The sequence below is a fragment of the Podarcis gaigeae genome (genome assembly GCF_964106915.1).
Source record: "Podarcis gaigeae genome assembly, chromosome: 10".
Taxonomy (NCBI): domain Eukaryota; kingdom Metazoa; phylum Chordata; class Lepidosauria; order Squamata; family Lacertidae; genus Podarcis; species Podarcis gaigeae.
Window position 1 is genome coordinate 23,810,008 of NC_139686.1, and position 24,145 is coordinate 23,834,152.

A 24,145-nucleotide genomic window follows, 5' to 3' on the forward strand; every position below is an offset into this window, starting at 1 on the left:
ACACACACACACACACACACACACACACACACACACACACACAGTCTTTCTCTACCTCTGTGCTCTAACTGGCCCTTCCTTAGGCAGCTTCTCTTAGTCTTTCCCTCTCTCCTTCTCTTTAAAAGGCTGCTGGGAATTTTGTTACATGCATTTGCGTGCAGTGTTTAGTTAGGCCCTAAGATCCAAAACCACAGCCCTGGTGAATGTAGTCAGCCACACTTATCACCTGGCTACACTATCCCTTACATAGAACGCCTAATTTCTGTTGCTTTGTTCAGGACACTGTTCACCGTGGGCCAAATAAAACCCCCTGCTAATGCAAATGCAATAAAGCAAAAGCATTTAAAAAGCCCAAACTTGGCCCTTGTGGCAGCACTCTGGCAAACCTCTTCTTGGGGCTTTTGCAAAGCCAAGAACATGAAAGAGGTGAAAGGAGGACAAGGTGTAATCCTCTGGAGTGGCCCTCAGATTTGTTGTGGGATTTGTTGTTGTTGTTGTTCAGGGAGAGGGAGTTGTTTCTTCCTCCTTCCCTGAAGGCAAGAAAAAGGGGGGGATTGGCAAAGTGTTTGTACATCAGGCCTGAGAATGACTCCACTGATTCAAAGAGAGATATGGGTTCGCTTGGGTTTCTGACCTGAATTTGAATTTTCTGATCTGCAAGAATACATTTCTCTTGCTAACATTGTTTTAAAGAGCCTTGCTGACCAGTGGGGGTAGATTTGTGAAGCAGCTGGACACATAAGGTAAAAAGCCTGTCTCCAACAAACAAGTGCAAGTTCTCTTGAGAATAGGCAAGCTTTTCTTTGACATTTCTTTGCTTCGGTTCTGGGGCACATAGTTGGCAGTGTGTCTTGCTTTCTGCTTTTGTCCACTGTCGTCATACTGTGTTACATAATATTCAGCTCACAGAGATTGTCCTGGCAAAGCAAATAAATAGAGCATGCTAGCATTAGCGTGTGGTTTCAGCTCTCTTGCTCCAAAGCCATCTTTCTTCGTGACCGTCAACAAATGTGCTTGCTTCCATTTTGCGGTCGTCTTAATCTTGGTGTTGGTGACAGATTTAAAGCCATGCAGGTATTTTTCATTCCAGGGCACTCTCCAACCCGACCCTCTGCTAGCAAACAGCTGGGCTCCTGCCTAAATCTAACATCATTGGTTAGTTTAACTGTGACTAAATCAAATTGCTTATGACAATTGTAGAATGTGCCATGCTTTTTTCTATAAAAAAGGATTGCTGCCAGTCTTTCAAAAGACACAATTGATTTTTCCGGTTTTCAGCAAGCTGATTTCTTATGAGTTTGGGGTGTTAAGCTGGATCCCTGGATCATAAAACTGGAGGGGACCTTATACTCCATGTGGTCAAGGTGTAGGAAACTTTGGGCCTTCCAGATACTGCTGAACCACAACTCCCACTGTCCCTGCCCATTGGCTCTGCTTGCTGGGCTCATAGTTCAGCAGCATCTCATGGACCAAAGGTTCCCCATACCTGATGTACACCAATGCAGGAAATCCAGACCTAGAGCATACCCAACAGATGGCTGTCCAGCCTCTGTCTGAAGACCTGCAGCAAGAAACAGCCCACATTCACCTTCTAGGTCAGGGTTTCCCAAACTTGGGTCTCCAGCTGTTTTTGGACTACATGTTTGGAGAAACCCTGCTGGCAACTGTTTCTGTGGTTGAACTGCTCTTATTTATTTATTTATTTACCTTTATATACCACTTTTATTTTCCAAGGAACTCCAGGTGGTGTACATGGTTCCTCTCCTTGGCATTTCATCCTCTCAATGACCCTGTGAGGTAGGTTAGGCTAAGAGATGGTGACTGGCCCAAGGTCACCCAGTGAGATTCATGGCTGGGTGAGGATTCAAACCCTGGTCTCCCAGGCCTCTAACCACACTGGCTCTGCTCTTGCTACCAGTGGTTAGAATCATAGAATCATCGAGTTGGAAGAGACCACAGGGGCCATCGAGTCCAACCCCCTGCCAAGCAGGAAACACCATCAGAGCACTCCTGACATATGGTTGTCAAGCCTCTGCTTAAAGACCTCCAAAGAAGGAGACTCCACCACACTCCTTGGCAGCAAATTCCACTGTCGAACAGCTCTTACTGTCAGGAAGTTCTTCCTAATGTTTAGGTGGAATCTTCTTTCTTGTAGCATTTTTCCAAATGCTCAGGAAAAATCTAACTTGTTAGACCTCATCCTGTGCCTAGCAATCTGTGCCTAGCACATGGCGTAGTTGTTTCAAAATATAACTATCAGAATGTCTTGTACCTACCACATCAATCTGAAAAAAGGAAGAATTCTTTTCCCTGAGGCTAAATGCCCTGAAGTCTTCCATGACTACTTAAATGTAGCTGGGAATTGGCAGAATTTGGAGAATCCCTTCTGTTAAACTGACCATCTGCATGGAGTATATTCCAAAACAAGGTCATGGGAAGGCAAATTATGGTGTGAGAAATTGTTGGGAGTTACATTTAAAAATGCTCAAAGAACAAGCTTGGTCTTTAAAATCAAAATGAGCAACCCTGCTATTACATCCAATCTGATACTTTGCTTTTTAAAACACATCTATCATCATCACCACCATCATTACTAAGACAAGTCGATGCTATTACTTAATAAATTAGAAGATGCAATACATTCTAGTATTTTTGTGAGATTGTAACTTTGGTTCCCAGTACCAAAATGAGTTCCATTTATGCACTGGCAGGTATTTCTAAAACATTCCTAAAATCAGTGGCTGGCAGACGAGAAGAGTCTGAAAAGACAGCTTGTAGCTTCAAAGGCTCATCCCATTTAATGGATTCCTTATGAGTAGAATTCCCATTCCTGTCTTTAGTAATGAATCTAGAATCATAGACTCATAGAATTGTAGAGTTCGGAAATGACCTCAGAAGTCATCTAGTCCAACCCCCTGCAATGCCAGAATCTCAACACAGGACCCCTCATCCAACTGGAAACCATACCGAACCCTTAGCTTTGCAAATGTACTAGCAGTTCTATTGCTGCACCCTAGGGGACAAGTATGGTTTTAATTTGGTATAAACAGTTGTTGCTGTGGTGGTTGCAGCAAATCCTATAAAACTCTCGAGTGTCTGTTGACATTGGTGCATGTAAGCTTTTGAATATAGTGCATCTTTTAAATAAAATTTGCTCCTTCCAAAGGTGGGACTTAGATGCCCTTCCATTCTAAGAAAGAGTTCTCTGTAAACCTAAAGCCTGTAGCCCAGGAGCACGCAGTCAGGCAATATATAGATGGTTGTGTATCCTACTTTACAGAGGACAAGCCTCTGTCTGAAGGGCTGTCTGGTCCAAGCTAGGTTTAAAAATAAAGAACCCTAAGAAGGGAGAACGAAGGCCTTGAAGTTGCCCATTGACTTGCTACCTGCTGCCACTTCTGTGGTTGAAGTTCTGGTAGGCTCCAAAAGAATGTGGGTCCTTGGCAAAACATTGATTCATCCTTAGACCTGGGAGAAATTTGGATATATATTTAAAAATGTAGATATCCTCCTCCCTCGTTCTCTTAGAGTGGCAATGGCACCCACCTGAGAGGTGCCAGAACTGAGTCCTGACGAGTTTCAGCTAGGAAAAAAAGTCCTGGGTCTGGTGCATCATGTTCTGTAGGTGTTCCAGTCCAGATCTTACCCAAAGCTCTGGAGACTTTGTCCTGAGGCAGCTGAGGAATTAGATTTCTGGTGGGCTTTTCTCATGCCTAATGTTTTTAGTGAGGGGAGCCTTTGGCCCACTAGATGCTGATAAACTACACGGCCCAGCAAGCATGGTCAGTGGCCATGGATGATGGGCGTTGTAGTTCAGCAACATCCATCGGGCCAAATATCCCCCACACTTGCTCTAAATAAATAAAGTGCTTTGCTCACCAGCCTTCCCACAAACAGTACATCTTACAATTCCTGTGAAACAATGGGCAATTTCATTCATATTTTAAGATTGCAGGCAGGTGATCAAAATATGGAAAATAAATATTAATCCCCCCATCTTGAATGTAAACTATTTCCCATAAAACTGTACATAAAAAGATAGTAACCTATCTCCAGACCCATATTGGGGCTAATGTTGCCAGTTCCAGTTGGGATGAGCTGTTAAAGTTCCCATAAATTTCAATTAAGGACATAAAATATATCCTGTCTTTGTGAGGCCAAACATTGCAGCTTTACGCAAATATTCCAAACTAGCTCTAAAAGCAATCCATGGTATTTTGAGGAAAATATGCCTAACATTTTTATTTTTAAATCTTCGTATAAATCTATCCCCCTTCATTCCAGCAGTTTTGGGAAATACTTTTTCTTCAGTAGCTAGCAAAAAATAAAAGTTCCCTTCCAATTTCTTATTGAATGATTCAGAGGTTCCAGCAGAAAGATGCTAAAAAGCGCCAGCCTTGAGCAAAGCAATCTCAGCAGCCTGATGGCTTCCGAACATCATGATAACTCACAAACGTCTTCACCTTGACAAAAAGAAGGGATAAAAAACTAGTCAGACCTCGTGTTGAATGCGTTTCGGGTTGAGCGCATTCGAGTTGCGCTCCGCGGCAACCCAGAAGTAACAGAGTGTGTTACTTCAGGGTTTTGCCGCTTGCGCATGCGCAGATGCTCAAAATGACGCCACGCGCATGCGCAGAAGTGGCGAAAAGTGGCACGCGTGTGCACAGACGTGCCATCACTAGTTAGGTTTGCTTCTAGATGTGAACGGGGCTCCGGAACGGATTCCGTTCATATTCAGAGGTACCACTGTATTGCTACTAATTTGTTATGCGGGGGGGGGGGGGGGAGAAATGGGAAGGAGTTGGTTCCAGAACTAGCTAGAAGTACTTTTACTATTATTCAGTGTATACATGCATATACATATTCTTGGCATATACATCTACATCGAATATTGTGATATAAGTGCTTAATTTTGATTTAATTCAAACAAACATTACAGCAAACCATGGTTTGAACTAAACTGGCAAACTGATTTATATTGTTAAAACGGTGCAACTTCTTCCTCACTTGATGAGAGACGTATAATCTGCATCTTCCTAAAATAGGTCAAACTGTATCAAACGATATTATTTGTTAAAATACTGGAATCACTCAGGTTGCTTTATTCTGTTTTTGTTGTGTTTCTAAATAATAGCTACATTTTGTGTTTTGCATTAACAGTAATACTTACAAAAAACATTGGAGGGAATTAAACTTACATTGCATCATTAATCCACATACAGTGAAGCCACCTTTTCCTTTAAAGTTTGAGAATTTCTGAAATCAACCACCAATGTTCTCCAGCTGAAAACCGACATAAACAATACCTGACTGCATTTATAACTAATTAGTGCAGAAAAATAGTATTTCTAGACTCCACTGCACGGTTTCAAATGCTGTCTGCCTGCAGATGTAAGAAATCTCTCTGCTGCTAAGCAATCTTGTTTTCTCGGACTCTTATCTCCCTTGACTTCTGGGGAAGGATAGTTTCAAATGTTCTTGCAGTGCACTTTAGTGACAATGAAAATTAATAAGGCTGCATCAAAACATGCAATTTTATCTACACGTTGCACAAAGAATCAAACATTTGCTTACAAAACATAATTTTAATTATAGATGCATGTTTTTCAAATATACAGAATCCACTTCTGAGTGTTGTAGTATACAATATGTGTTATTAGGCAGCATGGTAAATAGTACTTGATTGATTATTTATGGCTGACACAGCAGACACTGTTAATACTAGTTGCATTTTGCTGAAGACGAGGTTAATGAAGACCTAGACAAAGGTTACATCTTAGATTTGCTGCCTGAAACAAAATGTCTTGATCTATTCCGAAATATTTTCGGGAAAAAAAAATGTCCCAGAATGTCTTGTTCCAATCAGAAGAATTGCATGAGATTCTGCTTCACGCCTGCAGCCGGAACTCTCCTAACCAAGAGGTGTGTGCATCCCCAGCCTTTCTTGGCTCATACTCAGATCTGATTTTGATGTATAAATGGCTATCCTGGCATTTGCTGAAAGCACAACGGCGCTAGCACATGTGCAGCAAATTCAGAATGGTAGTGTGAGAAAACACTGGTGGACTGGGAGAAAAGGTGAAGGACAAAAGCTGAGGGCCAGTTTACACCTCTCTACGCCACATTGGGAAGTCACGGACAACTGCAGATCCCTGCTATGCATATATGGGGTGGAAGGGCATTAGCGTTCTTTTTTGAGTATTTTAGTGTACACTGTGTGCACACTTAAGAAATGCTCTAAATCCATAAAGTGAAGTGGTCCTTAACATCACTAGTGAAATTCACCAGGCAGTGAGGCAAGCCAATCTTGCACAAAAAAAGACCTCTGAAAGTTTATGTAGTCTTGTAACGTACTATTGCATTTTGATATTAAAAGGCTGTTTTTCATTTAAGACAGGGCTGCCCCTTCTTTTTAATCAGATCCCTCTATAAGGCAACTCATGCTTTGAAATAAATGGTAGGTCTCAGTTTCTGTGAGTGTTGCTTTCCTGAATAAGCTTTTGAAAACAAGATAATCTCCTTGCTAGTTGTATCTATCTTTCAAAATTGTAAGCCATGGAAGTCTTTGCTATTGCATTAAAATACCCGTCAGAATTTAAAGCTCTACTCTCCTAAGTAACATGGACCTTTATTTCTTTATTTCTATTATAATTACGAGTGACATTCTAAACAAGATATAACCCACAGAAGTCGCTTGCTGACTACGATGGCAGTGATACAATATGCAAAAAAATTTTGATGGGGTGTAGCAGCAATGCTGTGTGATTTGTGTGAGATGCTCGTGGAAAGAGCCACCATCTTCCACCCTCAGTCTTTCTGTCACTGCCCTTCGTACCCACAGCTCTTAGACCACTGGGACAAATATAATATTTGCAGCAAGCAATTGGTGCTTTCAATTCTCATTCGATACTGGAGGATTAAAAAGAAAAGCAGTGTAGGAAACAGCATTAGCAGCATTCTGAATATAGACAGTTGCCAGGAAGGGAGGGGTAGTGGAATCCAGTCATAAAGAGGTAATTTAAAAGGCTGTAAGTATTGTCCAAAGAAACACATTGACTTCATCAGAAATGCAAAGCTGTTCTCGGGTGCCTTACTCACAAATAAGCAGAAAAGCCAGTGGAGAAAGCAAGAATGAGCACGCTAGCTCTGCTCTCTGTCCCGATCCCCCTCCATGAATAAGAGGGCACCCATCTCCTTGCAGTGTAGGAAGATCAGGTTTCTATGTGGCACAGGGAATGTACACAAATCCACAAATGCAGGAGGCTTCCTGCTAGAGTTGGTCATCCGCAGAACTTGTGGAGGGTGAAAGTGACAGAGCTGGTACACCTGTTCCCACCTGCCGTGCTTGCATGGTCTACTTACTCTCCCACCTGCCCCAAGTTTACCCTGAGCTTCCTTGGAACAATAGATCAGGGCCATCATGTCGTAAGTAACAGCACATCTTGTCAGTCCCTTCAGGACAGACTGGGCCTTCATTCAAAACTCTGAGGAAGACGATGCAAAAGACCTCAGTGCAAAGTAGCAATTCCTTTAAAGAAGAATACTTTCTATGGCTCAAGCTATCAGGAAATCTTTCAGATTTAAGTTTTGTACACAAGCACTTGCGAAGAGGGCTCTTAAGGAAAAATGCACCTGGATCAGCGAGGTCAGTCACTAAATGAGGATTCACTGTCAGAACTGTCTTCTGCATTTGCCTCCCCTCCCCAGGTAGGCACTGCAGCATCTGGTGTCCTGCAAGGGAAAGATAAGAAGACACAACTTAGGGGGTTGGACTAGATGACCCTTGGGGGGGTCCCTCCCAACTCTATGATTCTATGATCACGTGCAATGCTAGAAGACATGTTAAGTGTCAATGCTGCAGCTACTTTCAGAAGAGCAGTTGTGATGTTATGCAGCAGCAAAACATGCTTCCTAACCTTACAGATTTCAGAGGTTTACTGCGGCATGGGCTTTCATAGGCAGTGCCTACATAATTACCTATATGAAGTCGACTGAGAAGTTCCTAGGTAAGCAGGAGGTGTTTGTACTGCAGCAGACTAGTTTCCCATAGGAAGGGGGTATAATTTCAGAGATCCCTCTTTGGATGCAAAATCCAGAAAACCTTGGAAGTGAGGTGAGCATGTCCCATTCAAATCTCGCTTAGCTCACTGAGGTGGCTTTCAGCTGCTGTTCTGTTGCAGTGGTGTGATAATATTGGCTGATCTAAAGATGACTGAGAATGGATGCAAAGCTCTTTGAACACTCCAAAAGCACAGCATAAAGGCCAAGTACTGTTGCTGTAGTTATTAGTACATCGTGCAGGAAAACATTTCTCAGCCTGTAGGGTTATCTGCACATGCAATGGTAATAGACCTATCAATTGTAAAGGTCCAAGACACTCTCTCAAGGACAGGTCCTAGCCCTACTGGTGTTAGTGAAAGGGATACAGAGTCCTATTAGAGCTTGCCGTGGCCCCTGTAACATTACTGATGTGGGGAGCCAGGGAGAAGTGTGGGCAGCTTAGGGGCTGGTCAGGATATGTATTCAGAAGTCAGAATCCTAGGATTGTGGGTATATTCTAAGATGGGGTTATACCGTTTCATTATGTCTGAGAACATTGATTTAGGAATCCAGAACATATGCACCAGAGAATCTTTCTTGAACACCATGGGTTATGAAAATCAATAGGTATGCCTCATCCTTCGCTTTTATTATAGGTGGCACAGTTAAATTTTGGGATCAGGCTACCTGTAGCTCTTCTGTTGACAAGGAACTGAAGCTTCTGTTGGGTTTCAATCCCAAATAAGTGAGCCAATTCTTTTCTCTCTCTGTTGATAGTAAAACAAATCTCTACAATTTTATCTATTCTCCTTTAAAATGCTGGCAATAAAGAGGTGGACCTGCATGTATTAGCTGTTCCATCACCAACAGTGGATAACACCCAGCCATGCTTAACTGTGGCTACTGTCTAGAAAAAAGTAAGATATTATCCTCAAGCCATTAAAAGTGTTCAGTGGGGGAGGTAATCCTGCTGCTTATGGGGTGGGGACAGCCTTAACTAAAACCCGATTGGGAAAGAATTAAGGTGGAATTCAGAAGATTGTTCCGTCAGGGAAGCAGAAATGCTTGCACTGGTGGAACAATCTCCTTTGCAAGATGTTTTGAGTGTACTAGCTTTTTCAGCCTTGCAAGTTTATTTCAAATTAGATTTTTTACTGAAGCTTCCAAATGACCAAGATACACATTTCTATGTCCCATTGCAAGTGCCAACTCTGTCCTGTCTCTGCACACATAATATGCAAGTAGTTGTCACTTACTCAAGAAGATCCGGGTTCAATCCTTCAGAAATCATTTTGTTTCTTATTGCCATTACAGGAACACCCTACGGAGGGGAAAAAGAATGATAAAAGTCTAGAAAAGGACTGTATAAGGGAGTCCCATCAAAATCGCAGCGTTTTAATGAATAAAGAGCAAACACAAAAATGTTAAGGGAAAAAGCTCTGATCTGAGAAACTGATTTTGTTACAGCAGGAAGTTGATCGAAGGGCACATTTCCTATGGCTGCCCCTATAGAAAGTTTGGGAATAGAAGTTGTTGAAAAACCAAATTAAATTTCTGAATAACTTTGGTTTACTTCAAAGGCTGTAGCTAGCATACCATTTTCTTTCATTTTCAAACACCTAGAGAAGTTTGCTGCTGTGGAATATCTCTTACGTGTCTGCAATGTCCATGTGAGTTTCTCCCTCCTCAAAAAGGGACACTGTCAAGCTGAAAAAGGTACAGAAAAGGGCAACCAAAACAATCAAGGGGCTGGAGCAGCTCTCCTACGAGGCAAGATCTTGAGCTTTTTTGTTTAGAAAAATTAGGGAGGAGGGGTTAAAGGTGAACCAAATTATGCATGGTGCAGATCAAGTGGATGGAGAATGCCCTCCCACAATAATACTAGAACTCAGAGTCATTCAGTGAAACTGAATGGTGGGAGATTCAGGATGAACAAAAGGAAGTATTTTTTTTCACTATACAAAATTTAACGATGGAATCCCTTCCACAAGATGCAGTGATGGCGATCAGGTTGGATGACTTTTAATGGGGATTAGACAAATTTATGGACTAATCACAATGGCTATATTGCCTCCAGGGTTGGAAGCAGCATGCCTCTGAATGCCAGTTGCTGGCAAACATGAGTGGAAGCATGCTACTGGTCTTGTGCTTCCATTCCCACTGCAGGAGTACAAGGCTGAATGAGACAGGCATTGTCCAATCCAGCAGGGCTCTTTCTTGAACTCTCCATTGCCCCACAAAAAGATGCAAGAGATGGTCAGCAATGCACTCCACGCACAAAATAAATTATGCTCAAACATCAGTCCAAGTTATCAGTGTAAAAATGGCTGGAGTTAGGAAAGGTGATCATGGCAGTGGAGTCAAAGAAACCAAGATGTGGATGCAGGAAGGAGAAAAAGAAATGGATGCAGCGATGGCAGACCAACGTTCAAGCTCTGCACATTGCTCTCAGCCGCTTCTTTAACCAGTAGCCAGCTAAATGAGATGTAAAGAACAGGACTAGCATGTGTAGTACAGTGGCCAGGTCCTGGACCTTTTGAATATCTGTGACTATTCTTTGCCCAGGATATATCTCTACCCATGCAGTTCTTCTCATCAGTTTGCTTGCAGCAACTGGAAAATGGGATCAGCCTTTATGATTCTAAAATCACAACATACAGAGGTGAGATCACATCATAATCCTACTAACAGGAAACCACTTTTATAAAGGGACACATAATGAAACTGTCCTTTCCAATAAAATTGCTTAGCTGATGCTGCTGGAAGGTTTAGAGGTTGTGACCCATCTTCTACCTAGGTCATAAGTACAGGTATTAGGCTACCAAGCTTTTGTGGCTGGGGTAACCCAAAGTGGGGTATAAATGGATGAGTTGTTGTTGTTGTTGTTGTTGTTGTTGTTGTTTTTTCTCTTTAAACATCTTCAGACTGACTTCCCACCTGCTGCCAGCAGTTAATTCCATCCATCAACTGAACTGCTATTTTTATTTTTGTGAAATCTCAGAGAAATAGCTTCATTCATCTTGCAATTTGTAACTATGCTACTCTCCTGCAGCTCCCCTCAGCACTTTCCTGATAACAACAGGAGACTCCTCAGACAGACTTCTCCAAATCTAGCATCACAAGATCAACATTTAAATGTGGGCTAGGTAAGTTTTAGACAACTATGCATACGAAAATGACCTTTCAATGCAAGCTCTCCCACTACTTGTGGTGCATTTCCCCAAGTCTCAAACATCTTCCCTTCATATTTTCTTGTAGGATCGTAAAGAACAGTTTGTGAAAGTCCAAACTCTCTGCTAGGGGTGTTCTAACAGAATTGGCTCCTGTGTTCCTGCCACTGAGGCTCAAAGAGAACTTGTTGCTTTGCCATCATTGATGCAAAAGGTCAAAAACGAAAAAAGAGAGTCCAATTTCTGAGTTCCAAGGTCTACTGGAGGTCTGAAAAGGACGTGAGAGACCTCAAACTCTAAGTGAACAGTAGTGCGTGGTTGGTTTTGGCATTGAACAAATGTACTTTGGCCAAGGTAAGGAGAAAGGAGCCATGGCGGGTGTTTCAGAGAAGCGTGTCTGTACTAGCGCCACACATGAAAGTGGAGAGAGTGGTTAAGGCTGGCAGAGCAATAGTGATGCTAATTCGGTGATTAATATTTTCCTGTGTGCATCTGTATTTGGGGCTTCCCCCCACCTTTATATAAACTGGCTATCTCCAATAAAAACAATTAAACTCAGCAGTTTAATAGTGGGGATCTACAGAACTGTAATTACCAGGAGTCACACAGATCTTTTATAACTGGGACGTACCATATGCCATATGGAAAATGTAACCCAAAGTATGGAAGTTAAGATTTTTTTTTTTTTAGGGGGGCGGGACGTGTTGAGGATTCTGTTATCCAGAACGTTTTGTATCTTACAATGGGAACAATTATTATAAATATGAAAAAAGGCCAATGGAAGAAATAGCAAACAACTGTTAGCCAGGAAACAGAATAGCATGTAAGAACTGCAGCTGAAAAAGCTATGCAAGATTGTAGTAGAGGGGAACCAGCTTACATAAAGTTTTGTTTCAGAGGTCTCCATCAAACTGTATGCTGGATAGAACATACCCTGGTTTATGTCACCTTGCAAGTGCCATAGGAACAGAAAAAGCTTCCTTATATTGAGCCAAACCATTTGTGTATATAGCCTGGTATTGCCTGCACTGACTGGTAGCAGCTCCCTATGGTTTCATGCAGGGGATGTTCCCACTCCTTCCTAGAGATAGCAGGAATTGAACCTGTGACCTTCTGCATGCAAAGCAAGTGAGCTACACCCCTCCCCCCAATATTTTCTTCCTATTTCAGAGCTTTTAATAATTGCTGGACTGGCGGGGGAGAGAAGAATTGAAAGTTTATCACCTAAGATTCAACCCCAGAAAGTGTCATGGGAAATATGAAGTAAGAAATTGAGAAGATGAGACCCACACCTACATACCTATGCTTTGATGCAGTAGAGGTTTTTTACTTGCCAAAAACTTTATCTAACATACATACGGCACTAAAATGATTTATAATCAAATAAAAAACACAAGCTGTATTACATAACTAATGCGAGAGGAATTTAAAATCATATCCTGGAGGCCTATAAACAGTCAGCTTAGGGTTTTATGAAACAGGTGGAGTAGTTGTCCCAAATGGAAGATCATTTACTTCCAGACCCACCTTTAACTTGAGAATCAGTGTTCCCTCGCAATTTAAGAGAAAGCTTATCTGTCTTAAGGGTCAGAACTGGCTTGCTTACTGCTACAATTTTTATTCTCTTTGTTTTCTGATGTTTCCACCAAACATTTGAACCCGTTACACCCACTGAAGCAATTTGCTTCTCATGGATTTTTGCCATCATTGATATTGCTTCAATCTTTATAGCTGGGTTGTCCCAATTCCTAGGCTACCAGGTCAGGATATATTCATCTCCATATTGGCTTACCTGAAGCTCCTAACTTGCGTACAAGAAGCCTAAACACAAGCTCTACGGGGGTGGAAGAAGCTGCCCTTAAATCTCACAGCTATGCTATAAGGCTACATTCCAACACAGAATCAGGTGCATTGGCTTAACTACGCCTAACTAACTTGGACTTGGGCCACAAAGTTCTGCTGGTCCATGTTTGTTAGACTTTTTTGCCACTTTCCTACAAAGAAATTTCTGTTCAAGCCAGCCCACAATAAGCTTGCTCCTCTACAACCTCTTGACAGTGCTGTCTACATGGAGGATACATAGATGTCATTGGTGTGACTGTCATGAGAACTAGAATCATCAGCTTTGAACAGAATACTGTTTCAAACATTACAAAAAAAGCAGGAAGAGCTGAACCGTGAGGAACTCACATCACTGGTTTTCCCAACCCTCCTGTAGCTTCAGAAGATGAAACTAAGAAAGCTCACTTGGAAGACATTTGGATCTCACAAAGGAAGGGAGGAGCCTTAGCTCAATGTCAGAACTCACAAGTTGGGATGTGGAATGTCCCAGGTCCAGTCCCTTATATCACAAACAAACAACAAACAACCAGGCAGCAGATGAAGTGAAAAGCCTGAGCCAGCTGAAGTAGATAATACTGGGCCAGAAAATAATGTAAGAGTCCTGCTGGATCACACCAAAGGTCCAGCTAGTCCAGCATCCTGTTCTTGCAGTGGCCAACCAGAAGCCTAGGAGAAGAGGAAGCGTGACAGAACTCATCCACTTTCTGATTCCCAGCAACCTTTGACACTAGAAATAGCAGACAGCCATCATGGGTAGTAGCCAACGATCACTTTATCCTCCTGGAATTTGTCTAATCCACTTTAAAAACTATTCCAAGTTGGTGGCCATCACTACATCTCATGAGAGCAAAATATACTGCGTAACTCTGTTCTGTCTGAAGACATCCTTTCTTTTGTCTTTCCTGAATCTTCCAACGTTCAGCTTCTCACTGGATGGCCATGGATTCTAGTATTATGAGAGGGAGAAAATCTAATCTCTGCCCACTTTTCTTACTTCATACAGGTAACCTGATCTCATATAAAGCACTTCTTATATGTTCCTAAAGAAGAAATACAAACCATGTGCATGCCTGCTTTCCTCACTTTTTTGTGGCTCCGAAATTCATGTGTAGCTTTACTTGGGTAAAGCTGTGCTTCCTGATGCATCTGTAACGTATACATAAAACTACTGTGCTCCTCAACAGCCCAACATCTCATTCATATGCTGTACCTAAGAGGAGGGGGCATATATAGAAGAAGCCTTTCTACAGAAGAAGGGTAGATTTCAAATAATGTGGTTAAGATTCTAAAAGGGGGTGTGTGTGAGGGGGGCAGAAAGCTGTCTTCCCCACCCACCCCCAGCACAAATCCCATCACCAAAAAAAGGACATTAGAGCGAACCATCAGCCAAACACTCTCTTTTCAGCCACCACATCAGTCTTTCCAAATGCACTGGTAATTATCTAGCCACACAACGCCAGTTTGCCACTCCCAATTCACAGGAAAATGTTCAGGCCAGCAAAAGAGGTCTGGTGGAATATCCTAACAACTATACTGAATCTGAATGCTTTGTATTGAAGCCTGACTCAACAGCAACCGTTGGGCACAAGCAAGGAAATCAAGCCATTAGTTCCATTTTAATTTCAGGAAGGCTGCACAGCATGGTCCAAAGATGGAAGGGGGGCACGTTTGCCAATAGCTGGTTAAAATAAGACCAATTGCATGGTGCCATGGCTAAAAAGCATCTCTTAGGAAAATGTGTGAAGAGTTATTTCCATGTTATGCTCCAGCTAAGGAAAATATGGGCATGTGCCTCTCCCTTGTCCCACTAAACACCTTTGTGGAATAAGAATACTGAATGGCTTTGCACTCTCACAGAGAATCATTCGCTCCTGCTTTCTCTAATTCATAGAAATTCAGAATACCTTTGTCTCTTATTTCTAGAAAAAATGTGAATGGCGTAGTCTTGCCTTTTCACATAATTTTTATTAAGAACAGAAGAAGAGCCTACTGAAGCAGGTCTGTGGGCCACCTAGTCCAGCATCCTGTTCTCACAGCGGCCAACAAATGCTTTTTCGAAGCCCACAAGCAAGACACAAGCACAATAGCAGCCTGCTCACCTACAATTTTCTGGGCACATAATTTTCTTTTCTATTACAACTGTTTAATTCAGAGTAAAGTGACTTCTGTTCCTATTCCTTTCATCAACAGGAGGTTAGGAAATGCTAATGAGACAATTGGCTTGGAGGCTCAATCAGAATGGAAAGAAGCCAGGGCCTGCTTACAAAGAGCTCATTTGCAAGCATGTTCTAGATGCAAAGGTCCATCACATGTTGAGCAATTTAACTGGTTTGGCTGGACATCAGCGAAAACAAAGTAAAAGGAACAAAACTGATCCTTGAGTGGCTTTTCACACATATTGTTCCCATCAAGCCTGGCGCAGAGCCATCAAACACGGAAACTGCTGCAGAGGTCTCTAAGCACATTAAACGGGGAAGTTCAGAGATGGAAAGCCATTAGTTATAGATGATTTGAATTGTCATCACACTGAAAGAGCAAACACACATTCAGATCACGATAAAGAGACATTAATAAATACAACAAATGATTGTAAGTAGGGTCTACATCAGGCGAGAAATAGAGTTCTGAACTGATTGACAACAGCCACCACCACCAATTCCAACAGAATCACATACCCTTTCAGAAGAGGGAGTTTATCAAAAGTTAGAGGATTAGTTAAAAAGAAGTTAGAGTGGACAGCCAGAAGGGCTAACTTCGAAGGCTGCTTGATACAGAATACACACAAATTTGGTGTCTGATGAAACCTGATGAACAACTATCTTACCACTTGAACCATTTTGAGATATCTTGCATAGCGGGGATCCTTTGCTACCGTGATGATATTTTCTGTGGCTCCTTCCGTCTTCTGTTGCCCCATCTCATGACCAGTGCTCTGCTATAAAGAGAAAACATTATGTGCCAATCTTTAAACATGTGCAGACATTGACTCAGTTCACATATCATGGTAAACCATGGTTAAGTTTAGCACAAGCACACAGATTGGGACTGTTTTGCTCCTCCTCTCTAGCGCATGGATGAAACAAACCACAATCCCTGGCTATGAATTATGTCCAAACCACAGATCCAACAAACCACAATCAGTAAGCCAAGAACAAACCCTGACTACAGACTGTGGTCTGCGGGAAGCAAATCAAATCACATGTGAACAAAGTCATTGCTTGCTTTAGAAAGGCTAACTAGAAGCGGGGGGGGGGGGGGGGGAACAAGTCAGGAAGAGCTCAATCTTTTACCTCCAGCTGAGGAGATACATTTGTTGACTGTGGATCTATTGAGACTTGTGGGACAGGGCCATTCGTAACGCTGTTGACACTGGTGCTGGATACTTCAAACTTGACATCTTCTAGCCCAGGTATAGAAGACAACTGAAGATGGGAACACCAAGAACAGTAGACAACATTTTAATATTGAGAATATAAAACTTGTAACTGTTTAGTCAGCATCCAGTACATGCTATTTTTCACCAAGGCCTCAACATTCACTAATAGGCAATACCTTAATTAAGACAAACCAACATGTCACAAAATTCTGGCCAGCAGGGGGGTGAAGTGTTTTATCACTCGGGCCCTGCTTGCACCCAACAACTTCACCTCCTCTTTGCCTTATCACAGATATCTGTTTGCCATCTGTTTCCATTTACATTCCAACATTCTGAAAAAATATACTCAGTTCTGCCTGAAGACGAATGCAGCTCAGATAAAAACCGGACTTTAGGAATTATACAGGCAAGTCCCTTAATTTGTGCTCAAGACTACAAAGAGCAAGAAGAGAGATATCATGCACAAACCTTTGCATCCAAGATATTCAGTGTAGTTTCAATCTGCTGAATACGGAGGGAAAGTGCTGACAATTTCTGGGAAAGATGGAAGTGAAATATATTACTCCATACTTTTACTCACTGGCAATTCTCTCCTCTGCCCTCCCTGCTCAGGAATACTTAGCATTCCACTCCCTCCCCCCAAATACTTATTGCCTCACTCTTTCGGAGGATAATATGTGGCACATTATACGATGATCCCGTAAGCCTTGTCACACAGGTGGTCTAAAATACCTCAAGATCAACTGCTGATTATAACATTAGGCTGTAAAATTCATTGCTACCAGAATTGGTACACATACAACATGAAGCCTGGTAAATAGTTTCTAGCTCTCAAAAACATTTAACAGCCCTTCTGCCCTGAAATAGCTGGTTGTCACCTGTGGCCTAAAAAGGACAACTTTTTTAAAAAAATCTGTCATTGGATGCCTGGAGGCAATTTTTCCTTTGCACAGACAATTAATAAAGTGTCCATGAATGAGCCTGCCATATAGACTTTATTTCAAATTATTACGTAATAGTATTGTGTAAAATGAATCTTAAACCCTTGAATAGGAACAAGATAAAACTGGGCACCCTGAAGAGTCATGTGTTAAGGGCTGCACAACAGGATACAGAACTGGTTAGTTTTTAAAGTGAACTACCCTAATTCACACCTCTAGAACAAATATGTGGATCCTTTGGATTTTGCAGTTCTCAAAATTTTGCAATAAAGTTCTCACCACAAAATGTATCAAAATATTTAAACAAATACGCATTTTATGGTAAAGTAGGATCAGAAATGTGTATATTGAGATTGTGAGAGGAATTCAATGTCGCATTGATTTAAAACTGCTTAATGGTGTACTTGTGCCAGAAGAATGGCTCAACCAAGAGAAAGTACAGGAAACGACTGTGATTCTCTTTGCTGATTGTGCAACAGATTGCTGCTGTAGTATTGATATTTCCTGTTGAACAAACTGCTGCACAACAAGCTCCTGCTAGCACAATTGTTGCACTGCATTTGGTATTGCCCACCCTTTATTTTCATTGCTACACTAGCGCAATAGCCCTTGCACTGGTGGTCAGAGAATGCTGAATCCTGGCATACAGAAGAATTTTTGTACAGGTTTTTTTATATATATATAAAAAATTGCAGATTAATGAGAAAATGGACCGGACTATAAATGAACACGTGAATTTTACTCAGACCGGATATAGATTGTTGTGTGTATCTCTACTGATTTCAAAGGTTTGGGGATGAAAGGCTATGTGGAGGTTGTAAACAGAACAATTACTCCTTTAAATAAACCTGCGTACTGGGAGGGGGAAATGCTACAAACCTCCCCATATAGTTTTTGCAAAAGGGTAGAATAAGAGTGAAACAGTTTAATAAACAAAAGTTGCTGCTCATCTTTAGATGGGGAATGCTATATTACAATCCCATGACATGCCACAATCAAAATAGCCTAACCCACCTCCTCCACATCAAAACAAGTGAAACCTGAGCAATTAGTATTACAAACCCATCTTCCAACTAAAGCATTCAGACCTACTCGTAAATAGTACCGTATTTTTCGCTCTATAGGACACACTTTTTCCCCTCCAAAAATGAAGGGGAAATGTGTGTGCGTCCTATGGGGTGAATGCAGGCTTTCGCTGAAGCCTGGAGAGCGAGAGGCGTCGGTGCGCACTGACCCCTCTTGCTCTCCAGGCTTCAGGAAGCTATCCGCAAGCCTTGCAAGCCCGGCGGGAGTTGCCGCCAGGCTCGCAAGGCTTGTGGATAGCAGCCTGTTCTGGGGGCTGGGGTCAGGGGAAGCTCGGGCTTCCCCCACCCCAGCCCCACGGCTGGGGGGGGGATATATTTTTTTTATTCATTTCCCCCCCCAAAAAACGAGGTGCGTCCTTTGGGCCGGTGCGCCCTATAGGGCGAAAAATACAGTAATACAATTTGGAAGTGGTGGAATAAATCTGATAAAAGGTCAGGTGAACTGACACAATGCTCCAAAAGCTATGCAAGACTTATTTTAAAATGCAAGCTGATTTGCAAAAAAGCCCAAACCTTAAGAACTGATATGGTGGCTTGAACTAATTGCTGCCATATGCAACCAGCCTGTGTTGTACCCTTGGTTAGTGTGTTGGCTGGCAGATCTGTAGCATTTTTCTCCCTGCCTCCTGGCACGGTAGTAACTTTTTGCTGGCCTCTTAGAGCCAAAATCTTTAACACCCTGAGAAATATGCCAACCAGCCAACATAACAGAGACAAAGAAGCACAGATGTTGATGAGCTTGGGGTTTTGTTTTTTTCTTTTTGGTCTCCATCTCTTTCTTTATAGATGCCTCTTTGTTCTTTGGAATGGATGTCATTTTTAAAAAATGACCACACACAAGCATTTAGGGCTGTCAAGACTTTGGGATAAAAAAGAAAGAAAAAGAACTAGCCATCTGGTTTTTAGCTGTTCAAAGTCAATTTGTCTGAAGTAATTTATATATCAGAAAACCTTATGATGGTGCCATTTTAGATGAAGCTGAAGGTAGGTGATAGGACTTAAAATTTAAATGTAGCAATGCAAGGAAGTCTGCAAAGCCTATTGGCGCCAACCAATATTGATTGCTTGCAAAGGCCAGTCTGGAAATATTTTGTCAAAATACAAATAAATAATGGTGCATGAAGGAGGGCTTGCATATTGAAAGGACTTCTGCAGGGTGCAAGGCCACACAGTGCAAGGGCAGTTTTACCTTCAAACCCAACAGTGTCATCACTTTACCCCACATAGGTGAATAGCAAACACTCACTTATGGTAGATAAAGCTAAACCTGGGAAAGGCTAAACCTGGTTGGGGGCCCTGGATACCCCCTGGGACCCCAATTACTGACAATGAATTTTGCTGCTATCTGCAAAGCCCCACCACAAGTTCCACTTCTTGTTGATGTGCATTGAGTAGGATGGAACACTGGAAGCTGATGTCTATCCAACAGGATTCTTATGGCATTTATCAGTGTATGGAACACTTTCCTATTCTTCTCTCATCATCACAATTGCTCTAGTGGGTGGATAGATCCAGGGACCCTAGGATCTAAAGTAGCCTTCCCCAAGAGGGTACCCTCCAGATGTTGTTGGATTCAAATTCCTATTGGCCCTGGACAACATGACCACTGGTCAGAGATGAGAGGAGTTGTGGTCCAAAACATCTGGAGGAAACCAGGCTGTGACAAAGTGGATCTGAAGAATCACCTCTACCTCTGAATCTGTCTGACCTTTGAACATATGAAGAGCCTGCTGGAGAAGGTTAAGGGCCTGTGCAGTCCAGCATCTTTTTCTCACAGTGGCAAACCAAACACATATGGGAAGCTTGCAAGCAAGACATGAGCACAACTGAGTACTCTCCCCACTTGGGATTCCCAGCAACTGACCTTTAGAGGCATAGTCTCCAATGGTGGAGGTTCTACATAGCCACTGTGGCTTGTTCATGTGGAGCCCCAGCCATACGAAGAATGCCAGATGGCCACAAGGGGTAAGTCTTTTCTAGAGTGGTGCCTGGGCAATGCAATGCCCTGAAGAGGGAAGTCCACTTGGTCTGAGCCTTTCTCCAGAGGTCCCTTTTTTAATTATTTAATTATTTATCTGATTGTTGTTTTTATGTTATTTATTTATTTGAAGTACATAATCTGCACTTTTGGGAAATATATCAAGGTAGCTTACAGCATACACAATACAATAAAATCAATCCATAAATATCTATAGAACATGGATAATTATGTACTGTTTTAATTTTTATTACATTATGAACTGTGTGGGATACTTTGTATTAAACAAACAAAAAAAACAAGCACACACACACAAAAACCACAACAACCCAGAATGATTTAGGGATTTAAGACCTTCCAGTGAGCTTTGCAGCAGAACAAGGAGACTATAGCTGTGTGGCACATAACATGTCATGGCATCTCTGCTTAGAAGAAGCAGGTAGCAGGCGATGGGAAAGACTGCCAATCAAAGTGGAAAATACTGGGCTCAAAGGCTCGTCTGACCTGAGTCAGCTTCCTATGCTCCTTATTTGAATGTGGGCCTCTGATAGCCATGCTTGTTGCTATCTACTGCATCATGTCAGACCCTAAAAAGCTAAAGGACCCCATGTACTTTCCAGCCAGTGTCTCTTTCCTCCTTGAAGAGGAAGAGTTACTGAACTTTCTTTAGGAAAGTTGGAAGTAATGAACCCTTTACTTTAACTATGTCTTACAAAATTCATCAGAGGGAATTGGCTTGTGCACCACACAGCAGACTATTAGCCAACAATGCAAATCCTGTCTGCAACATGCACCCACCCCCTTCCCCAAGGTAGTACAGTGTATACTTACTTACCTCTTCACAAACAGTGGAAAATCGGTTAAGGAACTGAACTGTGTGAACCACAAACTGGTTTAGAAATGCCACTGTTCTCTTCTGCTGGATGGCAGGAACCTGCATTGTACAAAGCACAAATACAACAATAGCAAGGCTCATTCTGTACACCCAAAACCTATATGATGATAAAACTGAGCAAAGTTGCTCCCAACACCCCTGTGCAGTGTTTGAATACACATATCTGCTGCACTTTTGCTATGGATATGCTGAAATCCATTTTATTATTTTCAGATCAATGCTTCAAGTTATGCAAGTCACATAAAAGTGTAATCCTGTGCTCTATCATGCTTGCAGTTCTTCCCAGTTTTGGAACATATGCAAACTGGATGGGCATATGGTTTTCCATCTGAGTCACAGATTCAAATATGTAAACGTGGTAGTTCTATAACAGAGATGGAAAACCTCCAGATGTTGTTGAGACTTCAGTTCCCATCAGCCTCACCAATAAATAACCAGCTGTCAGGGATGATGGGAACACGAGTTCAACAACACATGGAGGGCCACAGGCTCCTTAACACTTATCTACAAATGTAAAACAGAACAGATTAAGGTTGCACTGCTATCTCTGAGCCAATACCATCAAATTCAGTGGGACTTACTTCTGAGTAAGTATGAATATGCAGGGGCTGCAAGTCTCACATTCTGAAAAAGGTAGTGGATGGATTTTGGAAGTATATTAAACAGTTTCTCCGACAAACTTATTTTTATAGTCATTTGTGAGGGCATGGGCTAGCCTAAAAACACTTCCAACATCATCGCTATGCTACTGCAAATCCACAACAGCCACCAAGTCATGGCTTTATCTATGAATCAACCAATAAAATTTTTACAACAGGCATTTATGATGAAATATTTCAGTGACAGCTCATGGAGATATGTTAAATTAGATGCTTCAGGAGTTATCTATGAAAGTCAGAAAGGAATTTATCTTTCCAGTAAGTGTGGCATTTTTTTTTTTTTAAGTATCATGCATCTTCCAGTATGGTGTCTGGCATGGAAAAATGTCATCCTAGGGACTACTGGATCCTGCATACATGATCAAAGTGCAATGTGTTGCCACAGCAGAAATCTAACAGTGGATTTTCTTATGGAGTGTTGCAGAGTTCTCCCCATTTTACCTGCAGCACCTGCTTGCTACTGTCATTGGACACTAAGTTTACTCCCTTGTGATTTTGAAGCTTCCTGCTTTCAAGGAACCATTGGCTTGTCATCTGCCAAGGAAGTGCTACCGGGGTGTCTGCTGTAGTAGAATGCAAGACCTGTTTTAGGGGAATACAACAGGTTCATGCAGAGCACTGGCATACTGCAAAAGATGATTGGCAGATCTGACAAACTGTCTGCCAGGGAACTTTATCTGCCATTATTGATTTCATGTAGTATCTGAGGCAAAGGGCTTATTACATTTTAGCATGCAGAATAGCATGCAACCACCACCACCCATTTCATCCTCAGAAAAACACTGTGATGATGTTTAGATTGAGAGAGAGTGACTGGCTCAAGATCACCCAAGGAACTTAATGGCTGGTGGGGATTTTAACCTGGGTCTCCCTGGTCCTGGTCCAACAACACACTTTGGATTTTCCAGAACACAGCTTGGAAGTCAATGGTTTATGGAATCAAACTTGCATTGCATTAGGGTTGGATGAGTTGCAAGCACACATTGATAAATTCAGCTCATGCTGCTCCTGCAACCTTCCAGACCCATTAATTTGTTTTGACTTATTTTCCAAATCAGTACTGAAGTGTAGCTATTTAGGTTTCCCCAGGGGAATTGGGACTGAGCAAGTTCCAATATGCTACATGGGTTATCAAGTCTGCTCCAGAACAATTGCACTCACGAGTGAATCAGAGCCAGGAGGGGGGGGGGGGGGGACAACCTCCAAAATTGACTACAGTGCAGGAAGGCCTGGTCAAATGAGTTAAAAATGAAAAAAGGGACGTGGTTTAAAAAGGCAATCTTATGGATGGAGGAAAGTAGGGCATGGAAGAGCAAACAACCAATTCAGAGGGATGCTTGATGATCAAGGACCAAAAAATGCTCTTTGTTCAAGATGTTTTGGAAACCTTCAAGACTTGGCTACTCAGGGTGGGTCAGATGACCAGTGGTTGCTACTACCTGTTAACAAACTGGCATATAAGGGCACAGAATATATGTTTGCTATGCAAGCCTCTTGTAACTTCCACGAAGGAGGCCCAGACTGGATTGTTTTTTCACTCAACTGGTTCCCAGAGGAGACGAATGGCAGAGGAAGCTAAGCCACTTATGACTCCGGTGAGGACACCCTCCGCCCCCCAGTTCCTCGCAATCGCCCTCTTCTCTAACCCTCAGCCTCCATACACTTGTGCTTCCTTAGAGGTTGCCCTACCCGCGCTCCCACCTCCCCACCCGCATAGTTTCTGCATCTTTAATAAAAACATGACACCACAGGCGAAGGAGCGCAGCTTCTCCTGGCGAACTTCTGCCTGCCAGAGGTCCAGGAGGAGCCCTGCAAGGGCAAAAGCAGCAGCCCCGATTCACAGAGCTTGTCAGCTTCTCTTTTTAAGAGATGACGGGGAGGAATGGGGGGAGTTGCCTCCTTCGCTCCCTGGGGACCTGGCGCCGGCCTCAGGGAGCAACGCCAGCAACCTGGCGCCGCCTGTACCTTGGTCAGGTCGATGCCGGAGCCTACGAGGGGCAGCCCGTCCTCATCCATCCTCAAGCGGCCACTGGCAGGCGCCAAGAGGGACCTCACTGGGGAGAGAAGCAGCCTCTCAGGCAGGGAACCCCTCGCGACCCCTCGCACCGGAAGCGATTCCCGACTTGCTGCTCCTCGACCCCGCCCTTCGCCAGCGGAGC

General features: G+C 42.5%; 1 protein-coding gene and 1 long non-coding RNA gene across 3 annotated transcripts; one reads left to right on the plus strand and one right to left on the minus strand.

The window, feature by feature from the left end:
- Positions 1 to 7,612, plus strand: LOC310826384. The gene is made up of 2 exons (XR_014555814.1): positions 1 to 1,920; positions 2,156 to 7,612. It is a non-coding gene; the product is annotated as an uncharacterized lncRNA (long non-coding RNA).
- On the minus strand, positions 5,566 to 24,131 carry WASHC3 (WASH complex subunit 3). Of its 2 annotated transcripts, none has more exons than XM_083700988.1 (7): positions 23,952 to 24,131; positions 21,268 to 21,366; positions 16,897 to 16,962; positions 16,343 to 16,474; positions 15,877 to 15,984; positions 9,297 to 9,361; positions 5,566 to 7,731 (listed from the first exon to the last, which is right to left on the minus strand). In XM_083700988.1, exons 1-7 carry the CDS (start codon positions 24,000 to 24,002, stop codon positions 7,647 to 7,649), a joined length of 606 nt encoding a protein of 201 aa, XP_083557114.1. In that variant the 5' UTR covers positions 24,003 to 24,131; the 3' UTR covers positions 5,566 to 7,646. The 2 variants fall into 2 exon arrangements, with proteins under 2 accessions (XP_083557114.1, XP_083557113.1); XM_083700987.1 differs by having other exon boundaries at positions 15,877 to 15,987; positions 23,952 to 24,120.
- Between the last annotated feature and the right edge of the window lie 14 nt (positions 24,132 to 24,145).